General features: G+C 41.9%; 1 protein-coding gene across 2 annotated transcripts in view; it reads right to left on the bottom strand.

The window, feature by feature from the left end:
* Window positions 1-27744, bottom strand: part of LOC125892540 (protein argonaute-3) — a 42191-nt gene extending 14447 nt beyond the window's left edge. The window contains exons 1-10 of one of the 2 annotated variants that reach the window (XM_049582522.1): window positions 26945-27744; window positions 14281-14452; window positions 13884-14004; window positions 13538-13746; window positions 12460-12596; window positions 8829-8963; window positions 8548-8635; window positions 6344-6491; window positions 5998-6117; window positions 749-892 (exon numbers count right to left, since the gene is read on the bottom strand). In XM_049582522.1, coding sequence (XP_049438479.1) covers window positions 749-892; window positions 5998-6117; window positions 6344-6491; window positions 8548-8635; window positions 8829-8963; window positions 12460-12596; window positions 13538-13746; window positions 13884-14004; window positions 14281-14452; window positions 26945-26963 — 1293 coding nt within the window. In that variant the 5' untranslated portion in view covers window positions 26964-27744. The remainder of the gene's footprint in view (window positions 1-748; window positions 893-5997; window positions 6118-6343; window positions 6492-8547; window positions 8636-8828; window positions 8964-12459; window positions 12597-13537; window positions 13747-13883; window positions 14005-14280; window positions 14453-26944) is intronic. The other variant, XM_049582523.1, reaches the window with a different exon arrangement.
* Between the last annotated feature and the right edge of the window lie 112 nt (window positions 27745-27856).

Below are 27856 nucleotides of genomic sequence, written 5' to 3'. Positions count from 1 at the left end.
AAACTACGCACTGAAGTATCCAAACATTGCTCAGATAGCGAGGCAGAATTTGAGCACACCTGGCACTTCAGTGAGGTCAGAATGGGTGTTTTCATCTGAGTGTCACATTCATATTGCGTCAGCAATAAGCATCTAATTTTTTTTTGGGGGGGGGGGGGGTGTAAAAAAATAAATAAATAAATAAAATAATACTAATACTAATAGCCTACTAATACTATTACTAATAATAAATTCTAATATTATTCGAACTCTACTAAAGTAATTCGAAAATATTCGAACTCAATTTCATGGTGCTTTTGACAGTCCTATCATACGCACATGACGGCAGGAGGGGACGGCGGTGCATGAATGGATTTACCCCTCCCACTTGTGGTAGTTTTACTGATATTTCTTATCCCGTGCAAATCAGGCATTAATATTACTGACGTCCTGTGGTAAAGTGACATTACCCCACGTGCCCATGTAAAACTAATCCCGTCTGAATAGTGCTCAGACAGAGATGTTTCCTGTCCTGTTTATCCCTCTCAAAAACACAACAGAAATGAATTGTCTCTTTTTAATGTTGTAATCAAGTTTGAACTACTGAAACTCAACCACAAAAAAAAAGCCCAAAAAAACCCTGACACCATGAAGTACAAACAGAAGCCAGTGAGTTAGTTCCCCTTAGAGACAGTGGAGTAAAAGGCTGAGGAAGGGGAGAGCGTGTCAGACAAACAGAGAGAATGGGCGTGATTTAAAGGAAGGGTACCATAAAGTGCTCTGTGCTCACCCTGCCGCCGTACTGCAGCATGGGGGCGGGTAGCACTCGCCCCGTCACGTGGGCCATCTCGTCGCGCACCTTGAACTGGAATTCCTGCACAAAAGGATCTGCCTCGTAGTTGGCACTGCGTACCTGCAGGGGAACATTGGATACAGGGTCAGGCCAAGGTAGTTAATGCCAACAGGAGCAGAGGTCGTGTTGAACAAATATTTTCCGTCATTGACTGAATGTTTTTAACAATGATGGAAAACTCTGAAGGCTGTCCGTCATTCTGACAGTTTAGAGCAATAATTCACACCCTGTCCTGCATATTAATTAGCTGTTGCCTAGCCCTGTCTTTGACCTTTCTTTGACATCATCATCAAAGGAGACACAGGTGGATAACAGCTGTGAACAGAAGAACTGGACAATCAAATTTTTTGTGGTACACACTACATGCAAGTAACATCAGCTAACAAATGAATCTTAATTAACCTACAAAAAGGTGAACATTTCTTTAAAGTGCAAAGTTTTAGATGTCCTTATCTATAATGTCAGTCACTGTTGTTGAGTATGTTGGTTGCAGACATGTTTAGCTAGCTAACACTGCCAGAAAGCTGTCCAGTAATTTATGTAATGGCTCCCTTTAATCATGTTTAACATTAGCATGCACAAACTAGCCAGCTAAGTCTCTTGATTGTGATTAAAGCGAGGCACTACATAAATTACTAGACATCTTTCTGGCAAAGTTAACTAGTTAAACACATCTGCAACCAACATGACTCAATAACACTGACTAATGTTATAGATAAGGACATCTTAAATTTTCACTTTAAAGAGACATTGTGTAACATTTTCAGTTGTTTATTGGCAAAAATTGATGTCTGCATTCATAAATATGTCATCACTGGTGTACTATTACCTCCACCAATAATCTGACTTATTCTCCTAAAAGGAGAATTTCGGATTTGTTTGTACATTATGCGGGTAAGTTGTCTGTGGGGTTCCATTACGTTTTGCCATCTTGAGAATACATCCGCCAGCAAGGGACATACAGCACCGCCTTCGGCATTTTCGTTGAGAGCCAGGCCAACACGGCGTGACTGAGGAGCCGAAGGAGAGGAGCAAGAGGCGCTTTGCTACTACCCTGGCAAATCTGAAACAAAGTCCCACTCTTTGAGCATAATGCAGGATCATGTATATGCAGCATCATGGGAGACGGAATCCTCGTCGCCAAGAAAGCGCTAAAGGGAATAGAAAAGGCAGCGTGACCGGCGAAATAAAACGAAGGCCCACATCGGGGTAGCCTTTCCCAGGTAGAGAGAGCTGCTGAGGGAGAATGGTAATGCAATCACAGGCCAGCACCGCTGTTGGCTGTTAGCCGCTGTTAGCGGCCAGTCGCTAACAGCCTTGTCCCTCTCCTCGCATCACTGCGCCGCTGTTGGCTATTAGCTGCTGTTAGCGCTGGCCTGTGATTGTATTACCTTTCTCCTTCAGTAGCTCTCTCCACCTGGGAAAGGTAACCCCAATGCTGACCCTTGTTTTTTTAATTCGCCGGTCACGCTGCCTTTTTGATTCCCTTTTGCACTTTCTTGGCGACGAGGATTCCATCTCCCGTGATGCTGCATAATACATGATCCTGCATTAAACTCAAAGAGTGGGACTTTGTTATGAGGCAGTAGTGCCGCTGGCCACTAACAGCTGTTAGCGGCGCAGTAATGCGAGGAGAGGGATGAGGTGTGTGAGGTTGAGCCACTTGTCAGTTGTCAAAGGACAAGACGTAATTGGTTTGTTTCAATTTACATCCGCCCCAACAGTCCTATGTTGTAAACACATTGTCAACTCGCGTTGCGTGTGTCTGTGTAGGAGCCTGAATGAGTACTCCGTGTAGTATCGGATGACATGGTTTCATCAATGTTATAATAGCTTTTTGGTACACATCGGCTACAGTTGTTGCAATACGTGTTTGAAACAGTGAGGCGCTAGAGTGCGCCATCTGTTTGAATACAATATATGATTTCAATGTTAGATGGGAGAAATTCCTACACACTGTGGCTCTAAAGAAAAGGATTACGTTTATGTTTGTCAATTATGATTGATTTGTTAGCTGACAGTACTTACCTGAAGTGAAATGTGTACTATAAATAAGATCATCTCATCTCAGTGTCCACCTCTTAGTTTTCACAGCTGTTATCTACCTCCATGTTCTTGTGCAACAATACGGACTAGGTTCAAATAGTATTGTCATTGGATTTGCCTGTGTTTTGCAATAAGCAACTACATGTTCTTAGAGTGTGGATCGATCATCCCTTGTTGAACGCCTATTTCTATCGATCCGTCCAGCATGACAGCTCGCCATGACCACCCACTGCTTTGCAAGTGCCATATTTTGTGTGATGAGAATGATGCTTTTGCCCACTAGTGCTATGAGCGTGCACATTTGTTTCCAAACACTGGTTGCTCATATAGTGTTGCAAAAAACAAAGATATTTGATAAAAAATATCATGATGCAATTAGTAATTAGTAGGCTCTATAGCTAAATACCACTGCAAAATGCTTTTTCTGTCACTGGAGAAACAAATCTGCTTCATATGGTTGACATGAATGACCAAACGGTCACTGCCTCGGTTCATATTTTCTTTCCATACCCTTATACAAACATAATCTACAAGCTTGTTCTGTATATGCAAACAGTACATACTACATAGCATATTAAAAATGAACATGAATAAATAAAAAATGAATGTCAACAAATGTGTCTTATTATCATTAAAAATTAAAATTAATGATAAGTAATTATGGATTGATGAAATTTTTACAACCCTGACTGACAACAAGAAAGTGTAATGCACCCGCTAAGCATGAGTAAAGACCAGTGTAGTATTGAAAGCTTATAATATACAGCCATGTGTTGTACTAACTAAAAGTTTCCAATACTTGCTCACTCACTGTGGCTTGTTTTGGTTAAAGGAATAGTTTGACATTTTGGGAAATAAGCTCATTTGCTTTCTTGCTAAGAGTTAGATGAGAAGAGCAACAGCAGTTTCATTTCCATCAGTCAATACTGATTTCCTCTTCTCATCTAACTTTCAACCACACATCAAACAACCATATTTCCCCAAAAACTGAACTACTGCTTTAAGAGCAGCAGCTAAATTTAGAAAAAACTTGTTGTGAATTACCACTGTCGACAGTTATTTCTTATATGTTGTACAGTCGGACAAAATGAATGTATTGTGACACAGCTCTAATTCCTCTTAAGACCAAATCCAAAGTGCAGCAAGAGTTCAGTGGGCATTATACCACAAAACGTGACGTCTACGAAACTGTGTTGAATACCAAGTTGTTTTAGATCAGAAACTCATGTTAATTCATGGGCCACATACAGCCTGGCACCTCTTTGTCTAGTCATTCAGTGGGACGGATTAGACCCTTTGGAGGGTCGGTTCTGGCCCGCAGGCCGTATGTTTGACACCCCTGTTTTAGATAGACCGTGCTCCTATGCTTGTAACAGTAATGAAGCATTGCTTTTCTGTACTTGCTGGTAGGTATGAGTATTAGTTTTCCAAGCTATCAGTTAGTGCAGAGGAAATGTTATGGTAAACTGGTGACATGCTACAAAATGTCAGGTGCCAGAACCTTAATCCAAAATGACTGCAAGCACACAGTACATGATCAGCCCAGCTGGCGTGACATCTAAATTTATGATAGAATTAATTATGTGGTTCTGACAGACACAGCTTATCTGCTTGTTTTGTCCTTTCCTGTCTCTCAACCTCTGCTATTCCACCCACACTGCTCCGTCAGTCTTCAGCAATTCTGCATCTAAATGAAAAACGCTGCTGTCTACAACGATTTCCTATAAGCAAGTCTAGTCATTTTGCTTCTGAGTGAAAAGATAGGGAGACTTGGTTTAATAAGGTAACAGCAGGTACTAAACGCGCATGGCTTATCTGATGGTGACCAGAGGCAGTGTACAGTCTGTCAGTCTTTCCATAAACAATACGTTGCAGAGGCTGTAGTAGGCTCACACACGCTAAAGCCATTACGACTCTGGTATTTTGTTGACCCTAGTTAGGCCCGCCTTGTAATTGCCAAATGCAATGAACGAGCACGCAGACATGCCTCTGTTAACATTATAAAATGAGAATCTGGGAGAGGTGATTACAAAACAAGCAATTTGATATCAAGATGAGCAGCATGGCAACCAAGTCCTGATAAGCTTAGCAACGCAGACAGTGTATGATGCACGAACACTCCTTGTTTTTGTGGTCTGTAACTCCATTTATCCTGACAAACATCCACGTGATCAAAACGTTGATCTTACATAATAAACATTTGAGGAGTTACAACTGTGTGCGGACTTCACCCCTTTTTTTTTTTTAAAAAAAAAAAAAGTCTGTAACTCCATTTTTCCCATCAGTAAGAAAACACATGACTTAATGATAACAATTTTAACCATACTACCTTGGCATGTGTCTGCTCATTGTTATTATTAGTATTATCATTATTAATGTTGAGGGAATATTTGACATCTACACTCTATATTCCTGCTAAGCTGGATAATGAAAATAAATATTTAATTAGTACTGCTGTGCATACAGCAATTAAAGTGCCCTAACATGTCATTAATCACATCATAATAAGGAAAGTGGCACAGCCGCGTGCGCCATTTTGATGTTGTTTTTTTTTCAAAGCTTTTCAATGTCTGCTGTCTTGTTTGTACGTGCGAACACAACCTCCCTCTCTCATTCTTTAACAGCCATCTTGAAAAGGTCAGCACTGTGATATGTTCGCATATCCAAAAACATGTTGATATTCAAGTCTTTCGTAATGTTTAAAAGTCAGTGTGTTTCTCCTTCCGACCAAAATGTGGGCTCTTCTTAAGGGCATGCATGTCTAATCCAGTCTTGCAAACTGTTGGCGAGTTAGTTTGTGTACCAAACATCCATGACAAGAGCTGACTGTAAACACACAAGAGGCCGTGTGTCACAAACCATGGTAAAAACATTCTGACTACACTGTACAATGTCCAAAGAATGCTCCTAAAACCTGAATAATACCAACGTATCCCAAGTCTCAATCAGAGAATGCAAAACTTGCAAAAAGGCCTTATTTGGAACCCGTATATAATTCAAATTATTGTCAAATTTGTACCAATAGTGGAGTATTAGTGTGCATGTAAACATAGTCGATATCATCTCAGTATTCAAACAGGCTTTTCCAGAGTGATCGAAGAGATCCTGATCCAACTCACCAGCCTGCTGATCTCCTCCTGCCTGTCGGGTGCAGAGCGAGCTGTGGCTTTGATCATAGTGGAGGTCTGATTATCTGTCAGCTTCTTGATGCACCGTTGACCAGCTACAATGTTACACACCTGCAAGAAAACAAAGAAAGAAGTTTAATCATTTCAGTTATTATTCATTTGGCAAAAGATGGTCTTGGCGCACTTGAGCTTTATATGCAGCTGTCCTTCTTATTCATACAGCTGATGCACAGGCTCATCTGGGGGCTGCCCAGTGGACAATACACTGTACATTTTATCATATTTGGAGTTACGTTGAAACTGAAAAAAAACAGGACAACAACTTGTTTTCCCTCACCTCCAGGGGCAGGTAGGTGTGCTTTTGCTCCTGGCCCACTTGTAGACAGGGCAAATGTGGGTACTTAAGCTGCAGGTTGTACTTCTCCCTGAAGTACTGGGCTACAGTGCGCTCTACAGTCTGACCGTTTTCCAACTGTAGCGGGAACCTGCAGAGAAAAGAGCATCTCATGTCAAAAGCCAAAAACTAGACACCGACTGAGGGTAACTGAAATAGACTGATTTATTTTTATGTTTAAAATAAAAAAAAAACATGTAAGAAAAGCAGTGATGCAGACAGTTTTGCTATAAATGCAAAGGTATTATATTGTCAAGCATCTCTTATCTGACCTAGAACTTCAACTTCAATGTACTTCTAAGTGTTCACTGTGTGGTGGAGATATTACATCTCTGAGTCAGATTGGGGTCATAAAAATATGGTTGAAACAAGAATATAGGATTTGTAATTAGTGGCACAGGAATAGTTTTGGCCAGTTTCCACATTTCTACCAGTGACAGAAGAGCAGAAACAAAGTAGCCCCTATGTATGGGATAAGGACAGAATAGGTCGTATTTCTCTGTACAGAATAGGCCATCATAGACATGAAATCTCTACTGGACGACTGAATGACTTAAATGGAAAATTTGCCACCTTTTGTGTGGATGTCCGATCATTGTCAGTGGTAAATGTAGTTGATTGAAGCAATAAATTCCTCAGTACATGCCATATTGACAGAGGAAGCTGATTGTGCAGCTGCATCCAACATTAAAATTTGACATGACAGTGATGTATTGGGATGCAGCAAGAACTACAGGTTGGATTTCACCTCTGGGTAGGGGGTGTGCCCTAGATACCTCTTCATCTGTGTTGCAAACTAGCTATGTTTTCAACAGCAAAAAATGGCATCCCAAATTATGAATGCAGAGGATGTTATGAACAAGGATACATTTTACAATGTTTGGCTGAATAAGACATTCAGATGATTTTATTTGAGCCGGCATCTGGCTAAAGAAATGCAACAGAGAGAAGCCAAGGCTGTACTGGCCAGGCAAGAAGATACGGCCAGCAGGGACTCTCCAGAACCTGAGCTGCACAGAGCAAACACTGACTGGTGATACCTTTGCTCATATTGCCCACTGATGCACACAGAAACTGAATTATTCTGCTGCACTGAATTTCAGCCTGGGCACTTTTTGTTGGATTCTGTCGCCAACGACAACCCTAAGAGTCCATGTGTGATACTCTGCATTAAAGTTTTGCTCCTCACAGGGACAGAGTTGAGCTGGAGACCTTCGAGATCCCAAATATAAACTGGAAAACATAACCAGTATGTTTCAAAGCTTGCATGCAATGCATCCTGGTACATGTAGGCACTGCCCACACAGCTCAGCAAGCAAAGGAATTCAGCTTTCTCCAATATATCATGCACTGAGGAATTTATTGCTTCAATAAACACTGACTGACATCCGCACACATTTTCCCTTTAATGTAAACAAATAGTGACAGACTGATAAATACACTCATTGGCCAGTTTATAAAAAATAATGCACTCTAATACAACAGCCCTCCAATAAAACTTGTCGTCATGAAGGTTTTAATGCTCATTTTTTGTTGCAGCCGTTTTGTGGAAGTGTTTATTGAGCTTTATAATCATGACTGAACATTAGAACCTTCATGAAGGTAGGATTTATTGTTACTGCTGTATTACACTGCATTAGATTTAACAAGGTGTACCTATTAAACTGGCAAATGACTGTGAGTCAATTACTGTTTATAAAATTATTGCCATAGCATGCATTAATAGCAACTTAAAAGTTTGTAGCCATCTATTATCAAACCTCTCAAATCACTATTTAAACATGATTAACTTTGCAGTTATTATTCTAACAGCATATTGCTAGATGGCACATTGCCACAGACATGGAGCATCCTTTTTCAAGGCAATATGGTGATGTAACACCATTTAAAGGGTAACACACAGTGAGGTATTTAACTCTTATTAAGACTCTGGAAACACTGAAGATCAGCAGCCACACACATTACGGCTACCTTACTAATGAATGACTAATGCTGACCACATGGTTGTAAGATGAGTCAGCTATTATCTGGTTTGTTTGGTGAACTGGTGATCGCATCCTCTGTGCTCTGTGCTCCCCCGCCCCCATCCCATCCACACACTCCGCCCAGAGTCTCCTGTTCCCTCGCCCGCCCGGCGGCTGACTCACGTTTGATGGCTGGCAGGCCGACGGGTCACGTTGCAGACGCGGTACTTCCTCCGCATGGTTCCACAGTGCGTCACCTCCACCTTCAAACCTGGTGAATAATAGAAAGTGTTGGAGTAGCACTAAGAAAGTGTCTGTGTGTGTGAATGGCTGCGACATGCGCTCTCCCTGCTCCTGCTCAAATCCTCACTCTCTCTCCCACACACACACACATAATGCACTTTTATTCATCTGATTTAATTCTCCTTCTCACACGCAGGCACACTTTACAGCCCCGTCTGTACCTTTGATTTCTTTGGTGAATTTGACCCGGTGCGAGTCTGTGAGAGGGCGAGGCTGCTCGTCGATGTTGTGGATGTCCAGCACTTCACACATGAACTGGATGACTGGCTGAGCCTTGTAGAAGGCGGTGGCAGACACTGCAAGATAAGGCAAGGACATGAGTCATTTAAGACCAAAAAAAAAAAAAAAGACAACATGAATCTGTTATGCAGAATCATTGTTGTAATGTAATGTAAAATCATTGTTTAAACTGGATGGTGTGTTTAATGTCTGTCTGAACAGATATGTAAAACTTTTATGCAGTTCAAAAACTCTGTCAACTGACATTATTAGCTGTCCTAACAACTCCTATAACTCTGTCAGAGGCCCATATGTTCAAAACCATAAGCTGTATATAAAGATGGACGACATGACAGCTCCCTAAGAGAGAAGCCAAAACATCTCAATCAATCATCCCCTGGTGGCTGGCTACAGTATATCCCATAAACCCTGCTCCCTCCATGTTAGCTGATGGGACATGAGCCAAACTAAAAGAAAAAAAAAAAAAAAAAGTAAACACAGAGGGGAAGGCATCATGATTTACACCTGTGTGTGTCAATCAGTGTGTCTGCAACCAATGGCACTGGTCACGATTGGACACAGACAGGTGTATGGGCAGGAACAGAGATCATTACGACACAGATTCTGGCTCCAATGACATCACCAGTGCACGATGACAGCAGCCATATCCGCTTCATTTTTGCACCATACAGTCTGTACCTTCTTTAAAATTTTCACTCAACAAACAAACACTCATGAAACACAGGAAGTGCTATTTATGCAGTACAAATCTGTGTGGAGATCCTCCCACTGTCAAAGGCAGGGTCCTTTTGTTCTGATAATACTTTCTCTTAATAAATGGGAAAGAGTGAGGCACTGAGAGATTAAATATTAAAAGGCAGAGCCAGACACACAACATCAGAGAGAAATCCTCGGTAAAACAACAACAGGTACGATCGAAATAAATCCAAAAATGGACAGAGAGAGATGAGGAAGTTGTAGTGTTTAGGAAGGCTCAGCTGTGTGTTTGATGACAGCACTGCTGGCGCACATTCACGAGGCAGATGACTGCATTGTGTACACACTCCCTTACACCTCTGGCGTGCATGAAAGACGTCACTTCCCTTTGTCCTCCCCACGCATTGTGATTTAATTTCTATGTGTTTGGAAGTATTTATGAGTCATTCTTGCAGATATAAAATTGAAAGGTCCCATTTTCTCTGTAATTGCAATTATGTGATATATGGGATTTTGTGGGAAGCAGTGTTTGTTCATGCACATGTATTAAAATAGGCTTAATATTTTGTTTTTCCAGCACACAATGTCATGCAGTAGAGTTAGAAAACAAATGCTTTGAAAACGCTCGGAGTTCTAGTTTGTTGTTGAACAGCAGAAAAGAGATTTGAGACGACCAATTGATTTTCGAAGGATGAGAGGGCGGGAAAATGAGACAAAGGGAGAAGCAGAGAGGGAAAGATTCAAATAGAGACAGAGGCTTCAAACACTTGGAGCAAAACAAAAGCTGTCTCAAGGAAATGCTCCACGCTGCTACCCTCCTGACCCAGGCAACACCCACCAGTCTCACTCATGCAGGCACGACCACACACACAAACACACACGTGCACTCACACACACGCACACACACACACACACATACTAGCTGCCCTCTGTCTCCACAGCAACTGACTAGTCAGTTCCCTTCCAACCAAAAACCCACCTTCCTCCAAGTTCCTCTAACACTCTCACTCACACACTTTCTCTCTTGTCAGCAGAGACTTGGTCTCCAGCAACCTCCTGCAGTGTGCATATGGCAAAACACATTCTCCATCACCCTTTCTGCCTCTTATTTTCCACAAATAATAACAGACTGAAGCTCCGATGCCAGCTCATCAAACAGAGTCTTTTTACTGACAATGGACCAGTGCTACAGCCAATTACTGAACTACATCTTGAACCTATCCATTCGTTTCCCCCAAACTGGGTCTGAGCCAGCAGAATTGGCTCTGTTCTAACTTACTGGTTGACAACTAAATAATATGTGATGTCAGAGAAGGAGCAATGTCATCGCCATGTAATGCTAAACTTATTTAACAGCCTTCACAGTTAGTCCAAGCACCAAGTAGAGTTTTGATTTGATTGAGAAATAACCAAAATAAAAAGCACATATATCTAACATTTGGCTTGGACAGTACCTATCTTTTTTTTTTATAGCTTCCTTAGATTTCACTGGGGTAAGCGGTATATGTCGGTATTTGTGTAAAAAAAACAACAACAGAAAAAGTAAAAGCTGAGCTGCCGGTGATAAGTAATTGTAGTAATCGTAGCATGCATGTCATTGTCAAGCCCACGGTGCTGTGTCTATTATGCAATAAGCCAACTAAGACAAGTCTTGCTGGGTTTAAATACTTATAGCCTATAGAATAATAAATAAATAGGAAATAAGTGCCCTTTGTCCGTAGATTCCTCCTGGAGGAACTCATAACACTTGTTGCTGTGGCGAATACAGACACATCAGTGGGCTGGAGGAAGATGATGTGCAGATGTTGGTGGCTGAGAAACCGCTTTTGTTGTTGGAAAAAAATTCAGTCAACCCCTGTGAATTCTGCACGACCTTGCAATTTTGTCCAATCACTGCAACTGTACTGCAAATTTGACTATATAAAACAGGTGAAACCATATTTTATTGTAGAACAAATCCAAACTGCATTGCAGTCTCTGTTTATCATGAGACTACTGCTGAAGGACCGGTGCTCTTTGACAGGGACAATAACATACACAGTGACAGGGCTAACTGTTAGCATCATAAAGCTAACATTACAAATAGATTGTAGTTCTGTGGGAAACACTGAATGGTCATAATAACATGCTCCTGCAAACATCACAACATTCATCACAATTTTTGAGAAAAAGCAGCTGTGAAATAGGGCATTTCAGGATATAACAATCCCAGAAACAGCCCTCAAAATCCTGGAGGGACAGATATTTAATTGATTAGCCATATGACCTAACATCTTTCACCACAACTTTCTGGATACTGCCCAAGCTTATCTAATAGTTTCACTCTCAAGCCCACGAAAGGTCTGCTGCTTCATAAAAAAGTTATTGGGTACCCCAGCGCTTCAGCCGCCCTGACGATAAAAAAAGCACCCTTGAGAGTATCCTGCAGACAACAGTCAGCTCAAATTAAATAGTTTTATGTTGTTACATTAGATTTATGTTAAACACAGCTATTAAATTTCCCCAAACATAGCATCACTTTAGGTAAATTGATCTGGCACAAATCTTAAAAATAGCTTTTATCATGGCCGATCCATGTCATTCTAATCCATCTGTTTAATTATTAAAATCTCATTCACCCAGCTGTGAAAGAGGAGCGGAGACGACAATTTCTGTATGACTGTACAAGACGGTACATCTTGAATTACAACGAAAATATTCTGAATCTTGTACATATTTCAATATTTTGGAATACGCACAGCTGTATTAGGAAACAGAGCTCTTACTGTGTCTGAGGCAGCAAACAGCTTCTGGTCTTATTGTAACTCTGAGGTGCCATCACAGCAAAATAAATGCAAGGTGGAATTTGGTTCTCACCATCAATGTTAAGCATCATCTTCCACATGGCAGGCCGCACAGATTGATGAAAGCCGAACCAAACCTCCCTCCCACCTCCCAGGGGATGGTCATAGCCCTCTGGAGCTGAGAAGAAGGATCGACCCACCGGAGTGTACCTAGATGGAAAAAAGTAGCAAATGTAAGAAAAGTGCAAAGAGATTAAAGGAGTAAAAGATAAAAGGGAGGTTAAGACAATCAGAGGTCGTGAAACAAAGATAAAATGAAAATTTGAAGAACCTGGCATGAGTAGAAAAGGGCACAGGAGATGACAGGTAATGTAAGATAAGTTCAAACATCCTGAATTGTGAATGTAGGTCAATAAGTGTTTAACCAGCGTCACGTTCAGCTGCTCTTCCACACGGCCTCAGACTACATCAGTGAAATGAGAGGGTGGTGACACTATCTGGACCCATTCAGCTCTTATTACTCTGCCCGGGAGACACATTAATAATCGTACATGGGCTCCATTTTTCTTGGTGAATCCTGGGCTGACAATGTGTCACGATGCCATTGCAGTGCAATAACAGGCCCCTGGTGGCTGCGAACAGGGCTAAATGAAAGGTGTCAATGTAACTGCTTTTTAATAAGGCTTTGAAGAAAATTTTCATTAAAGCACCGGTGATATTGTGTTCGACTATGCTCTTGCTGGGGCTTGGGAAAGTGATATCGAGTGGAAGACAGTATGAGGTCAAGTATAGCGCTCTGTGAGAGCACATATAAGCTGTGTTTGATTTCCGTTGGGATCAGAGTGCTGATATTGGTGCCGCTGTGACAAAACAAATATATAGTATTTACAATGAGTATCAGGGGGATTGTTTTTTTACAATGTGTTGTCTATCTTTTGACTGTATGTTCACTGACTGAAAATGACAGTGGGGAGATTAGCAAAGGATAAATGGGCTATTCCCTCTTGACTGGATCTGCTCTTAGAGACTTTTAAAGATCAGTCACATTATCTCCCAGTTATCTAATAATCACAATAAATGGTGAACCAAGATGTCTAAACCTTTATGACCAAAAAAAAAAAAAAAAAACCAAACAGGCCAAAGCAGCTCACTTCATGGAGGGCAGGTGTCGCAGCACCACATCCACTGCGTGCACAGGGTTGGTGCTGATAGGTTTGTCCAGCTCCAGGGGATCAGGCATGCTGCGGCCAGTCAGCACCTCATGGAGCATGTGCCAGCTGACCAAAGACACAAACTTAATGGACACCTTGAAGGGTCGATCTTTCCCTCCCTCACCTGGCAGAGTGACGTCCAGGTCCACCTTCGGAGAGAAAGAAAGAAAGAAGAGGGGTTGAGAAAGGACAACGAAGATTAGATCGAAAGAGAGTGAATTTAGTAAGGGTAGGATTCAAGTTTTGTTTATTCATGTCATGTCTGTGAGTCTTTTCTCCAGCATACCCCTGCAGGGGCCACAGGCAGTGGGTTGGCTGTGTACAGGCTCCTCTTTCCATCATAGACTGGCCTGCGATCCCCGAAGATTGTCACCTTAAAATGCTGCACCATTGAGTCAACCACCTCCCTGCACGACAAACACACAGCGAGTTTCTGTTATACTGTGGGTAGTAAAATGTTTACGTTTAAGACTTCATAAACAGCATTTAACCTGTCAAATCAACAAGTATCAATAAGCAAAATATTCTATCAAAAGGTATTTATCTTTTGGCAAGACTCCTGTGTTATTTCACACAGCAACATATCAGTTAAATACCTTTTGTCTATATGGAAACACTGTGTTATCACTGAGATAAGGTGTAGAACAACTTTTAAAGATACTGATCGGAGGGGTCCAGCCTACCTGTTGACTCGCCGGGGACACTTGTCAGGCTTGATGTCCACCTCGTAGAGGTAGACATCCATCTTGGGGATCTCCACCTGGAAGCAGTTGGCCAGCAGCTTGATGGGCTTCCCCATGGTGCCATAGCCAGGCCGCCGAGGCATGGCGAACAGGGACTGGGCCCCAACGGCTCCTGGGAGGAGAACAAGGAGGGGATAGAAGGTAATTTAATTTTTTTAATTTAATTTTATATACTTTATTAATCCCAGAGGGGAAATTCAATTTTATACTCTGTTGTCAATTACACAAAGGTTCGAACACACACATGCACAAACTGGACCTATACATGCACTAAGTGGAGAGATGTCAGAGTGGGCTGCCCATGACAGGCGCTCTGAGCAGTTGGGGGCTTTGGTGCCTTGCTCAGGGGCACCTCGGCAGTGCCCAGGAAGTGAACTGGCACCTCTCCAGCTACCAGTCCACGCTCCATATTTTGGTCCGAACAGGGACTTGAACAGACGACCCTCCGGTTCCCATCCCAAGTCCCTATGGACTGAGCCACTGCCGCCCCAAGTCAGTGGAGATCAGATTGAGGTCATTCACGAGGCTGAATGTATGCACACAGTGAGCAGGTCATGTTATATTGAACAATATGTAAAGCTCAGACCAATACTGGCTGATTACAGATGCTGTAACAGTCTATCAGTTTGTTTATTTAACACGCATTACTTTTTAACTTAAGCGTAATATTAATAATTTAATATCCTTCTTCAGTTGATAACTTTGTCACAACAATTTAATACCATACTTTGAGGTAGATTTGCCAAAACAAAATTACATTTAACTATGAAATTGTACAGAAGTTAGAACTAAATGAAGCTGGCTGATTTTTTTAAGGTACTGTATTATTCCTCTGTCTTTCAACTACCCCTTCAGTGGCTTGTTGGCACTGCTTAGTAAAAAAACAACACACACACACTATAACAAGGTAGCAAGTGCCAGTGAATTTCCAAATAGGAGAAACAAACCAAAATAAACACATCTCACTTCAACATTTGAAACATTATACAACACAAACACATTCACTAAACTCTCTATTAAACCATTATGTCACACTTGGATTGAGAACACTGACGAAAGCACAGAAATAATCAAGATGTATCAGGAATTAAAACCAGTTTCAAGATGAAGAACAGGCGCCTGCATGACATGTGGATGAGCATTTCATAGCGCACCAACTTTTAAAGCTCATGGACATAACACGGGCCGGCACACACTGAAAACACATACCATATATGGAGCATCTGAATTAGGAAGTACACTGATTGGCAAACTAAGCAGTTTAATGGCAATAAAATGAAATTTATAATAAAAGACAAATGCTTACAGTGTGGTGATACAGAAATTCTGCCTTAATAATAACACCATAAACACTGTCACAATTCAGAAAATACAAGAGCTGAATAATGTCAGAGAGGATTTCAACTGACGTAATTAAATTTTACTGTGAAGGAAGTAAAAACTGTGGCCCTCCAATATGACAGACTCACATCTCAGAATATGTTAACTTTAAATACTGTGATGGAAAATGTACTGATAATTTTTTTTGACAAGAGGACCAGCAGGCACAAATCAATGCATAATGATTAACCTAAAAAATATACTGCTGCACACTTGCTATTGGAATTGTTCTACAAGACAAGGCAACATTTACTATTGTTAACTGTGTAATGCCGCTTACATCAGAAAATGTGTTAGACTGGGTTATACAGTTCTCACGTTTGTTCTAAAAAGTGGTATTACTGCACTTCACGTACACACACACGCACTCACAAAAAGACCATGAGATGTCTTGGACATGAATCACTTTGATCTAGAAACAGTGAGTTCTGTTTAACTTCATGTGCCACACTCATGTCAGTGCTATTTTTGGCTCTGCTGCGGCTTGCCTTACACATCACACCTGACACTACAAATGGTTTTGCTGACGTGCTAATACAATGTTTGGATGATGTTATTGTACGTTTCGCTATTGTTGTGCAATAGCTATCACTGCCTCTCAAGTATTACTTTGTTTGTGCCCCCTTAAAACCCCACAGCTATTATCTTTTTTCTCAGTTTGATTCAACTCTTTCGTTCTGTGCTCACAGCCGTGGGCCTGGCACTCTCTGGTCTCTACTTAAAAACTGCCCCAAATGTGTCATTGATAAATGAGACTCATGGCTGAGCGTGATTCATCACCGATTTGACTCATAAGCTCACATGTGTGGGTGATGTTGGGGTTGAGGGCCCTGCTGAGGGGAAGTTCATAAAAAACCGTCCCCACAACAGAACAGAAACCCTCTGTGAGGTAACAGCAGACAACATGAGCAACGCTGTTTGTTTACAGTCGGGCTTGGGAAGTGTGTATTTTCTGCCCCGCTCTCTTTTTCTGTTTCTCCTTTGGTGGGCTGCGGAGAGGAGGCGAACGGGGTTGATGAAGGGTAAAGGCCTTGTGTTTGAAAAAGCCTGCTGGGATAAAATGATGAAAAAGAGAGGGAAGTCTGGAATTCCTGCCACGGCTGTCCCTCTCCTACTAAACCAAGTGCACACAAACTTTTGTGATGGTAATGCACATGGGGCCTTCGATGAAACTTGTGAGCTAAGCCTAATTTCACACACACAGAGTGACAAAAAGAAGGAAGACAGATATTCTGGTAAATCTTCATTAAGGCTACAGAAATAAACTTGTCTACCACGGATTGTGATCTGTCCTAATTCAGTCCCCCAGAGCTCGCTCAAGAAGCCCTCAATTCAAACTTCAAGAGGGTCTTTCGTTACTGAGAGCACTTTTTTTTTCCCTGATGGTCCTGGTGAAGTCGGAGCAGCAGGAGGAGGATAGCAGGGAGTGGCGGGATTAGAAAGCGGGCAGGGTTGGTGTTTTCCGGCTTTCATCTGCCTCTCAGAGCTGGCTTCCATACAGCATGAGTCACAGAGCCACCACGGGCGGAGAAACTCGCAGCAGAGCATCCTTGAGTCCTGGATTCGGCAGTGGATAAACTACAGTAGCTATGGCAGGGTCTTACAGTGAGGAAAAAAGGAAACTTGTAGCAAACAAAAAACACACCACACATGACTTGCGAGGACACATTTAAAACGCACACAGCTAGCTGGTTTAGTTTCGGTATGACACCCACACACAGACTTACAGAAATTTGTAGCTATACTATTGCACATAAACACAAGATAAAATTACACCCTGAAGTATTTGAACAAAAGTGTTCAAACAAATCATTCCTGACACAAGTTAATCTCATAGACCAGACCTGATCACACAGACTAACCTGTGGACACAGACAAGACCTTACAATATCACACACACAGCAGGCAACACGCGGTGATATTGAAAATCAGCCAAGCATGTCACAGATGTGTTGTGCAGCACTTTCTGACTAGCCAACCTGACCCTGATCACTCAGCATCACATTAGATACCTCCCTCTTATCTGCCCTTCTTGGAAACTGTGTGTCTCTGTTCGCTCCACAAACAGACACAACAAACGTGCTTGTCCACAGGCAGGAGCGGGTGGGTCAGAGAGGGAGGTTTAACTGGGAGAGAGGAGTACTTCAGTCTCAAGCTTGTACAAATTTGAGTCTGCCTGTCCAATACTTACTGCCACCAGCAATAAAAGGGATTCAAAGGCAGTTTGTGTTGTAATTACTGAAAACAGAATGTTTGAGACATGTAAGCAGTGTTATTACGTTATGACTAAGTCAAAATGGCCATGCTCGGGGTTTGTTCGCTGTGTGGGAAGTTGTGTAACCTCTGACACACAATAAAAGGCGCTTGAATGAATGTACAGAAACATCCATATTCTGCAAGGCTACTAATCAAGAACATGGCAGGGACGCAATGACATCAGCTGTCCTTGGGTGACGCGTTATAGTCAGTGATGACAAAAAGTGAAAATTCAACCGCAAATCTATGCGGGCACATCAAAGACGTATTGACTTTTTGCACAGTGAGAGTAAGGGTTCAAGGAAACCTCCTCCTATTGAGTTGAAAAATGCCGCACTGAATGTGTGCTCCCAGATAATTACAGGAAGGACATGCTTTAACAAACAGAAGAGAGTAGATGTAATCCTCTCCCTGTCTATGGGTATGGTTTTCATTTCCTGAGCCTGTAAATTCAGAGGGTGAGACTCGACAAAGGAGGGCAAACACTTCTTCAACGTGAAGCATCCTTGTTAACCTTTACTGCAGCAAGCCACTCATTCTAGTTCTGGTGTTGGCTTGTCATCATACAAGCGTTTGTTTGATGAAGACACGCAATTGTATTTCAATATGTATGCGGATACAAATGATTGTACTTTCAAGTAAAGCAGATATTAAATGTACTAAAATAAAATATTTTAATGCTGCCAATATTCTACAAACTTAATAGTAAGATCTTTATTTTAATACGCTTAAACCCCTGTGGGTTCGAAAGGTGGTGGTTTCAAAATGTAGGTAGTTTCCTCTTGCAAAAACAGGTCAGCTTGACTTAATGCCACATACTGTACTCCAATAGTAACATGGTTTCGAAATACGGTATCGAAACATCCACAGAAACTTTGCAAACTACTCCTACGAGCCCTGCAACATAATCCACCTTCCCGCTGTCCAGCAGCATGTCCAATATGCTCCAAACACTCATATTTCTGCCAACTTTTTTTGCTGAACACACAGCTTCAGTTTTCTGCTTGTGCACTGAGCTGAATTTGTGTGTCGCTTGTGCAGTTCACTGGCAAACCTACTTTTGGATATGTACCACCATTTTTGTTGGTGGATCAGTTTTACACAAGTAAACTGGTGAGGAGAAGAGTTGCTGGAGTCTTCTGTAGTCAAACTTCTAACGTACACGACATATTTGAGGTTAGAGATGCTTTTTCAGTGCCACTGTGACCCAGTCTGTCAGCTTGTTAAGGCTTAGTATAAGCATTTTGTTCAATTTAATCCAGGTGCAGCTCTGGTATAAATGTGCATTTAATACTAACACGAGTAAGTTTGAAAGTCTGAGTCTCTTCTCTGAGATTTATCCATTCTTCATCAGTCATTTCAGGACTAAATGGATGAAAATTTCAATGCAAATCTATGCTATGCACAGCCAGTAACATGGTGAGCACAAGGGTTGCATTTAGTGAATATTTTGTAGTATTGCAATTAGTCAAATATTACCAAAATACAATATGGACGAGTGCATACCATTATAAATGAAGCACTGTGGTGCTAGAGAGATGCTGCGACCAACAAATCATATTCCAGATGTAAGGGTTTCATGCTTGTTTGGTACAGACCCAAGCAAAAAGCACATCATCTTACTTTAATTTTTTTAAGTAAACTCATATTGCAATATTGGTGAAAATGATCTCAAAATTATTTTTATTCCCATATCATACAGCCCTAATTAAGTGTAAACAAAGCTGAGTGATACCATTCAGTATGTGAAGCACCAGTGCTACACCACAACACTGCACATGGAATAAATAAATCAGATAAGTATTATATAACACCCCAATAATTGTGATGCCTCCTGTAGCTTAAAAATATTTTGCAGAAACATCTTAGCAATGTGAACTTGTTCCACTCTGCAGCTCTGCAACACAACACAGTCACACTGTACACAGTGGGCCGAGAGCCAGAAAAACTGGATAGTGAGAAGCTCGGCTGCCATCCAGGGCCTGCAACCCCTCTCAGCCACATCCCCCCAGTACACAAACGTTCACGCTGCTAACGAGTGCACATGTCCACACACATACGGGCCCACACACCAACACACTCATACGCACACACAATACAGCTGTTGTGTTTCTAATCCACGGAGGCCTGAGCTGTAGGAGCAGGGCGAGTGCTCAGTGGCGAGGCACAATGGCGTCAGTCACAGCAGGCAGGACCTAGAAATGAACACACACATGCACAGACGTACGCAGAAAGACTGATAGCTGGCGAGGAAGGATTGACGCACGTCACACATGGTCAGACTCCGCCCTCTTGTTTCCCTGATCAACCTCAAGAGTGTTTCATGTGGCACCCATGGGAGCCAATGCGACTCTCTGCCACAGGTAAACACCAGCAGGCAGCCACATACTGACAAGCTGACGAGGGGCCTGGTCAGTCACAACAACATGCAAAAATGCTGAAATCCCCCTCAGGACGAACTTGAGGCTGAGTGATAAAGTGCATATGTGAGAATGAAGCGAGCGAGGGAGAGTACACCACAGAGAAATATTTTCAGAGAACAGGGATGAAGCGGGTGGGGGGATTTGGAGGGGGTTAAGAATCAACTGTAGTGAGAAGCAGCTCTGACTCAGTGGCATTACGGAGGGCCCAACAGTCTTACTGACAGATGTCAGGGATGGATGGGTACACACACAAATACACACACACGTAGTAGCTCTGTTAAACTGACCAGGAGATTCTACTCAGGCAGGTTAAATGGAGCCTTCTGTCCTCACAGGTTTGCTAGTCCGGCCTGAGTGGAACAGTGGACAGGGGCCAGGGGCTGTTGACTTTTTATGTTGACTTGGGCAGGATGACTGCTCTGTCAAACTGAGAGCTAACATGCAGTCTAATAAATTAATCAGAACCAAAACAAGGTAATACTCTGATTATATCAACTGTCGTGTCAACGTCTTAAGGAGAATATCTTAGTTGTATCAGTTTGCTCAAAAAGAAAATAAGCAAGATTTATTTGCAGAGGTTTTGAGGTATCTGCTGCAGTGTTGGAAGTAAACTTTTACGTCCACCTGCCACTGTGGCTCGTGGATTCCAAAATCAAAATCAATCAGCTGCCCAATAGGTTACAACTGTTTTTTTGGCTGGTACGCTAAGCAAATCTTGCAACCACTTGCACAGTTTAGTCAACTTTTCATTTGTCATGCTCATAACTTTTAAGACAAGGTCCCTGTTTCTCTGGACAGTCCGCACCCCTGATAGCATACAGATTTCATTGGGGCTATTTTTCACAACAAAAAAAAACCTGCCACAAAAATAGTTCATTTTGATTCTTCAGTTAATCTTTCAAAGTATCTACCAACTGTGTACTAAAAGCATACTAAAAGGATCTACAATCTGATTGGAGACAGACAGAGAGAGAGCTGTGTGAAACAAATTAAATCTTCACGGAAGTAACTCTAACTTAAAATTTGATGGATTCGATAAAATCAAGTAGTGCAGTCACTGCGTGGCAAAGCGCACTTCTTTTGTATCAATAAGACAAACACTCATAATGTGTGATTAATGGTTTGGCAGGCTGATAAAAGGAAGACAATCACTAGCCTTTTAAATATTTCCCTCTGGTTTTTGTTTGTTGTTGTTTGAACTTTGTCTCCTAAACACAGGGGTAAAAAACAGGCCTGCATTTTTAATTACAATCAGCTGAAAAGCATTTACGCCAAACTCTTCAATTATGTACAAATGTACCTTTAATTTATGTGGAAGAAAATTACTGATTGTCCCTTTAAATGTAAGAAATTTGAGTTGCTTTTGATCTCTATTTTAACAATCTTCATTTCAAGACTGCATTGGATAATAAAGAGATACTTGAAGTCTTTCCATCTGCCACTGATAAACAGACAGACTTCTGTCTTTCCTCCAGCAAGACCCACCCCGACAAAACACACAGACTTCCACTTCCAAGTCCCTCTCTTCCTGTCCACTACCTCCCCCTTGCAGTTCCCCCAAAAAACAGATCTCAGGAAGGGGAAAAGCAGGAGGAGGAGGAGGTGGAAAAGAAGTGTGGTCTGGCTGCTCTGGCGTCTAATCTCTGTGACACATCACAACCTCCAGCCTTCCTCCACCCCCTCTTCTGTATCCCCCCCTTCTCCCACACACCCACACTCCATCCCTTGACTTATCCCTATGTCTACCCTGCCCACTTGTAGGAGTTCGCCGTCAGCCCCACACTCTGACAACAGCATGTGTCAGCCAGCCTCTGTGTACTACGTCAACACATGATTAAGACTTGCTAGGGAACATGGGAAATGCATCAGATCTACTATTGCACACAGGGCCATGGGATTAAAATATAAGACTCCTGTTCACTCCTGTTCTCTGAATGAGGACGACAATTGGGACAACCTCTTACTTTACCCACCCATGACAGTACAAAAACAGTGATGCTTTAATTCTAAGAATCATACACAATAAAATACTTGAAGAAAGACTGCCTTTGTTGTTCAACTTATGATACTAAATATCACTCACAGCATTAATTTTGTGGAAAAAAAACAACCACAAGAACCAGGATACTTAAGATGATCTCACATCGAGATGAGTATTTTATCAGCAGTAGATTCTGGTCCTTAATATTTTAGATTTATAGAATATCATTGACAATATTGGCCAGTTCTTAGTTATATGACCTGATGGAAAAATAAAAAAAAAAACTCTAGGAAGTAGATTATTTTCATTATGAGTTAATCTGCCTATTTGTTTCCTGCTGAATCATTTCATCAATAAAATATCAGAAAAAAAGAAAGAAAAATGAGTTGAGTAATTTCCCAGAGCTCAAGGTGACATCTTCAAAAGTATGTTTTGAACCAGCAGTCCCAGAATCTAAAGCTACTGAATTTATTATCATGTATGACAAAGAAAAGCATCTAATTCTCACCTTTAATTAGAAAGAAACCAATAAATGTTTGGCTTTTTTTGATTAAAAAAAAATATTTAAAAAATTATACAATTATCAAAAGAACTGCCAATCTACTAATTGGTTAATTGACTAAATGCTGCAGCTCTATATTATTTTTTTACCAGTTCAATAAAGGCAAGGGCAAGTCTCTTTAATACAATGAGCCTAAAGAGAAACAGCAAACCGAATTCTCCATAGAAACCTACAACAATATGCCAATGGTTAGCCTTATGGTTGGCTGGGGTTGAGGATGGGGGTTGTCTATTATCAGCGGGCTGCTTGAATGAACTGAGCATTATGGGGAGAGACTGCAAATCAAGTACTAAGCCCTACCACAAAGCCGACCCCACTGTCTGTACAAAATCCACAGAGAGCCAACCTACAAGGAGAATGACAGGGAGGACAGAGTTTCCCACTGAGGCACAGAGAGGAAAATTGAGGCAGTAACCAAGGACGAGGAGGGGGGTGGTGGCGGTAGCTGTCTGTGAATCAAAAAAAGAGCGGGAAACACGGGAGTGTGAGAAAGAGGGGAGGGAGGAAATGAGGGGAGAGAAGGGCTGAAGAACACGAGTAACAAACAAACAGACGAGAGAAAAATGTCCTCAAAAACAGAGACATTATCCTCAATGAAACTAACACCATTCCTCTTAAATGTTAATGGACTGCAAAATTATACTAATCCCAAGCTGAGTCATCTCCAGCCAACTCAAATCCCACCTGGTTACAAAGTGAAGTGTGACAGGTGGAGGATGGAGGAGGCCCTCCAGCTGTACGTTATCTGCCATCTTATTGTCTTCCAGTAAGCTGCATCTCTCAATATGCACGATAATGTGTGCAGTTGTTGCCACTAGCAAACAGGATTTCTTTTATAGACAAAAACTAGACTTTTGTACAATTGATGGTCACAGGTTGCCCAACCATACTACTCAGTTAGCTGGGAGAGGAACACCTTGATAAGGGCAACGATATGAAAAGAATAAGTTGACATTTTAGTCACTGCATTCCGTACACAAATCAAAAATTATATGCAAGAGATTATTTCTCTCTCAAATTCTCCACAAGCCCTCCAGTAACGTTAACAGAGTTAAGCCAATAATTGGACATTTCTGACCAGTTCTGCCGCTGCAACTTGGCCATAATGTAACATCACAGCAATACCAAGGCACAAGCTGTTTGTCGGCATGCCGCGGGGTTAGCACATCAAAATGGATTTGATTTGCTTTAGGCTCAAAAGCCTTGCACTCATTATATCCCCAGTGCTAAGCTCTCCAGAGCCGTGGTTTCCATGCCACATGTGCTGCAGCTTGAACTACTACAGGGGAGACGAGTGACTGTCAGTTTCTAAGTGGGCTGCGCGATCAATTTGCATTTTCTCACGCTATTCTCTGGGCCGCTGACTGACGGAGTGATGGAGGGCCCCCTTTTAATCATTCAACCAGGCCATAGGACTCAATGGTTAGCCTATGGTGGTTAGTGATAGGTGATTGTGAACCAACACACATAGTATCAAAACCCTGCAGGGAAAAGCCACAATGTAACACAGTAAAACATGTTTCTGTCTGACTGTAATAATGCACTAATGTCTTCCAAAGTGAAAGCATCAACCACACTGCTCAATAGACTTAATGTAAGACTGGCTAACTGTGTACTCTACATGAAATTGCATCTAATGTGTTCTCATCCACTGATGTGGAATACTGTGCTGCAAAACAAACACCAACACAATCATGCCGAGTCCCCAGGTCTGCTTTTATGGCATTAATGCTAATTGAAGAGCTTTAAAGTTATAGTTGAAAAAGACTAGAGTACTGTAATTATAAGCAGAAAATTTAAATATTTGGTTGAACCTACTCACATAGCATTGTTGAACAGTTGCAGCAAACAGTGCTAATGGGTCGGCTAACAAAGCTATTCCAAAATTTAGTCCAGGACATCCTTTTCATGCTTGGAGGAGCTAAGTCAAATCTGGTAGAGGTGAGGGGAAATCCAATACGTCCCTTGGCAATATTGTATCGATATACTGATACCGAGTATCTTTTTTTTTTTTAAAACTATATATATATATATATATATATATATATATATATATATATATATATATATATATATATATATATATATATAAATATTGCAAATACAAAGTAAACTTTTGGGAGCCTACTAAAATAATAAAATCAATTACTTTTTCAGCCCATTAGATACATTTTGCTGCAATAAATATGGTTGAAATGAGATGAACATACTGAAAACTTCATCTTATTATTAGATAAAACAACTTTTGGTGTATTCATTTTCAGTTGAAAAAAGGTAATAAATCGCAATATATCGTAATTTTTTTTAATCACAGTACTCAGCATATTGCATAACGTTGAAAATCACAGTAATATTCTATAGAACAGCATGGTATCGTGAGGGCTCTGGTGATTTCCACCCTTAAAATCTGGCACTACTTTTTGGTCGCAAACTTGTCATTTCACCTGTGAGAGCACACCAAATTGAATCTAGTTCAGAGTACACTTTAAGCTAAGGCTGGGTGATTTTGAGAAAATTAAATATCATGATGTTTTTGACCAAATACCTTGATATCGATGTTGTGGGTTGACAACTGGTGCTTTCTAACAATATTTACACTCTAAGATTTTAGATAAGTAATCTAAGTAGATAAAGACAAATAATGAAACAGCTGCAACAGTCTGGTAAGTTCAGAAAATGTTACCACTTTACTGTAATGCAGCCTTTAAAACCAGGATAAGAACGCTTACAATACTCGGATCTCATCTCACGATATCGATATATTGCCCAGCTGTACTCACACACCTGCCCAAACACTTGACACATGACTGTTTTAGTCTGTTGAACTTCAATATAGGTGCTCGGTTACTGGGAAAACACCTCCTGTTCCCTCATGCTACAGACACTGAGAAATCTCCCAAGCGAGGGGAGCAGAGACGCTAATGAGACAGTGGGCAGCAGAGAGGGATCTCCTCTTCAGAGGGAGGGGGTGGGTGAAGAACCAACTGCTGTATCATGTGTCACTGGCTGATCAAGAGTACCTGGCATTCAGTTTATGGTCACACAAGTGGAAAGCTTCCGTTACAGCTGAGACAAAGCCAGGCGGTTCGGACTGTTTAACTGCCACTGTGGCCGAGAAAGAGATGTTTTACTGGCCGTGGCCTCTGGTTGACCATTTTAATCAGTGGGGCGAGACAGGAATTTGCAAGGTTACATGAGGTTATTGCTTTAGATGAATATGTTGAGTAGCAAGGTTTGCAAGATAAACTCTGCAGGTTAAATTTACTTATTTGCTCCAAAAACAACTAAGGATTTTGTCAAGGAATTGGAAAACAGCAATGGCTAAATGTTTTATGCACAACCTGTATAAGCATGGCAAAATAGGTTAAAACCCTACCCCGTAGTTGCTGTGAGAGAAAGTTAGTGCTAAATATGTTGAGGCTAGTCTGGGGTCTTGAAAGGACAGAGAGTTTACCCACTGTGACCAGCTCTCAGGTGACTAGTCATGCTAGGTTTAAGCTGAACACAACATCTAATTCTGCACGGTGAAAACTAAAACCATGAAATATCTTACTAGTGTGGGAGAATTCCTGATAATGCAGGGGAATACCAGGCTTCACATCAGCACCAGTTTAATGAAGCCCACACACCTGGCTGATGATGCTAATGACTTAACAGTGACTGAGACAGAAAGCTAACTCCTCAGTACCCATGGGGAATGACTGGTGCATTTATTGCAACAGCCAAATATGTGACACTTGAGTTCAAAGAAGTTAAATTCAGTCTGGCATGACGGGGACTGTTTTTCATTACTTCAAGTTTGACTCATGTTTAGGCAAAATAACAGCAGAGGCTGAGAGACACCTACATGCTTCAGCAGGGCTGTCACAGCTGTAACATCCCCCATCATCCCGGTGTCTCATCTCACTGGCTAATGCAACCCTCTGGAAATGTAACTTTCACTGACACATGCACTGTAAAACAGTCAACAACTTAGTAAAGAAACGTTTGGGGATAATTTACCTGTAGTTCCGATTTCCATTCATGAGGTCTCTGCCCGGTTCACTTCCCGGATCACAGTAGTCAAAGGTTTGGGACTCTTCCTCCGTTCAATCCGGTGTCTCCTTCGGCAGTGCACAGCCTCTGCTGCGCTGAATGGCCGAGTGTCCTGGTCTCTGCTAGCTCCTCTCCCTGCAGACTGTCTACAGCGGCCCTACGGTACGGTCGTGTCGCCGACCGGGGGTCCTCAGCGTCCCCGTCCCCGCACACCGCCGCTCGCACACGGTCAGCGTACCTAATCCGATTTCACTGCCACGGCGAAAGCTACTGGTTGCTCAACGCGACGCTGTGGCAGTGAAAACCTGCTAGTTAGCCAAGTTAGCTCGCTAGCCAGGCTTTGGGAAAGTGGTAGGGACGGACGGGAGGAACTGTCAGGATATCATCACAGCGGGGTCACGGAGTCCAAATGAATTCCTACTGAAAGATGAACATGGACAGAGACGACATAAATTCGTGTCTTCTGCACAGCGACCGTCGGTGTAGCTACAGTAATTAGCTAACAGGCTAGCTCGGCTGCTGGATAGTTGGAATTCTGACAGACGACGGCTACTTTTATCGCGTCAAAAACAGCCGTTGACACGGCCCCGTCTCTCGAGCACCATATCCCAGCGACGTCGTCCTCCTGTAGTTTGTGTCCCGGTGCTAGAATAAAGCTGTCAACACCGGGCAGTGTCCGCCGAGAAGTGTCAGGGTTTCCAGTCTGGTTGACAGATCAACTCTGCGGGGCTTCGGTAAGCCAGCTAAATATGGTGAAGTTGCCTTTCTGACACCGACAGGAAGAGGTGGGCTCTGTGTCACCAGACGTCAGAAGAATCAACTCCGCCTTCACCCAAAGGTAACACTACGTTTACAATACTATGACAAAAAAATAAAAAA

Source organism: Epinephelus fuscoguttatus, linkage group LG8 (genome assembly GCF_011397635.1).
Source record: "Epinephelus fuscoguttatus linkage group LG8, E.fuscoguttatus.final_Chr_v1".
Taxonomy (NCBI): Eukaryota; Metazoa; Chordata; class Actinopteri; order Perciformes; family Serranidae; genus Epinephelus; species Epinephelus fuscoguttatus.
The sequence above is the reverse complement of the archived record's forward strand: the minus strand, read 5'-3'. Positions and strand labels throughout refer to the sequence as shown.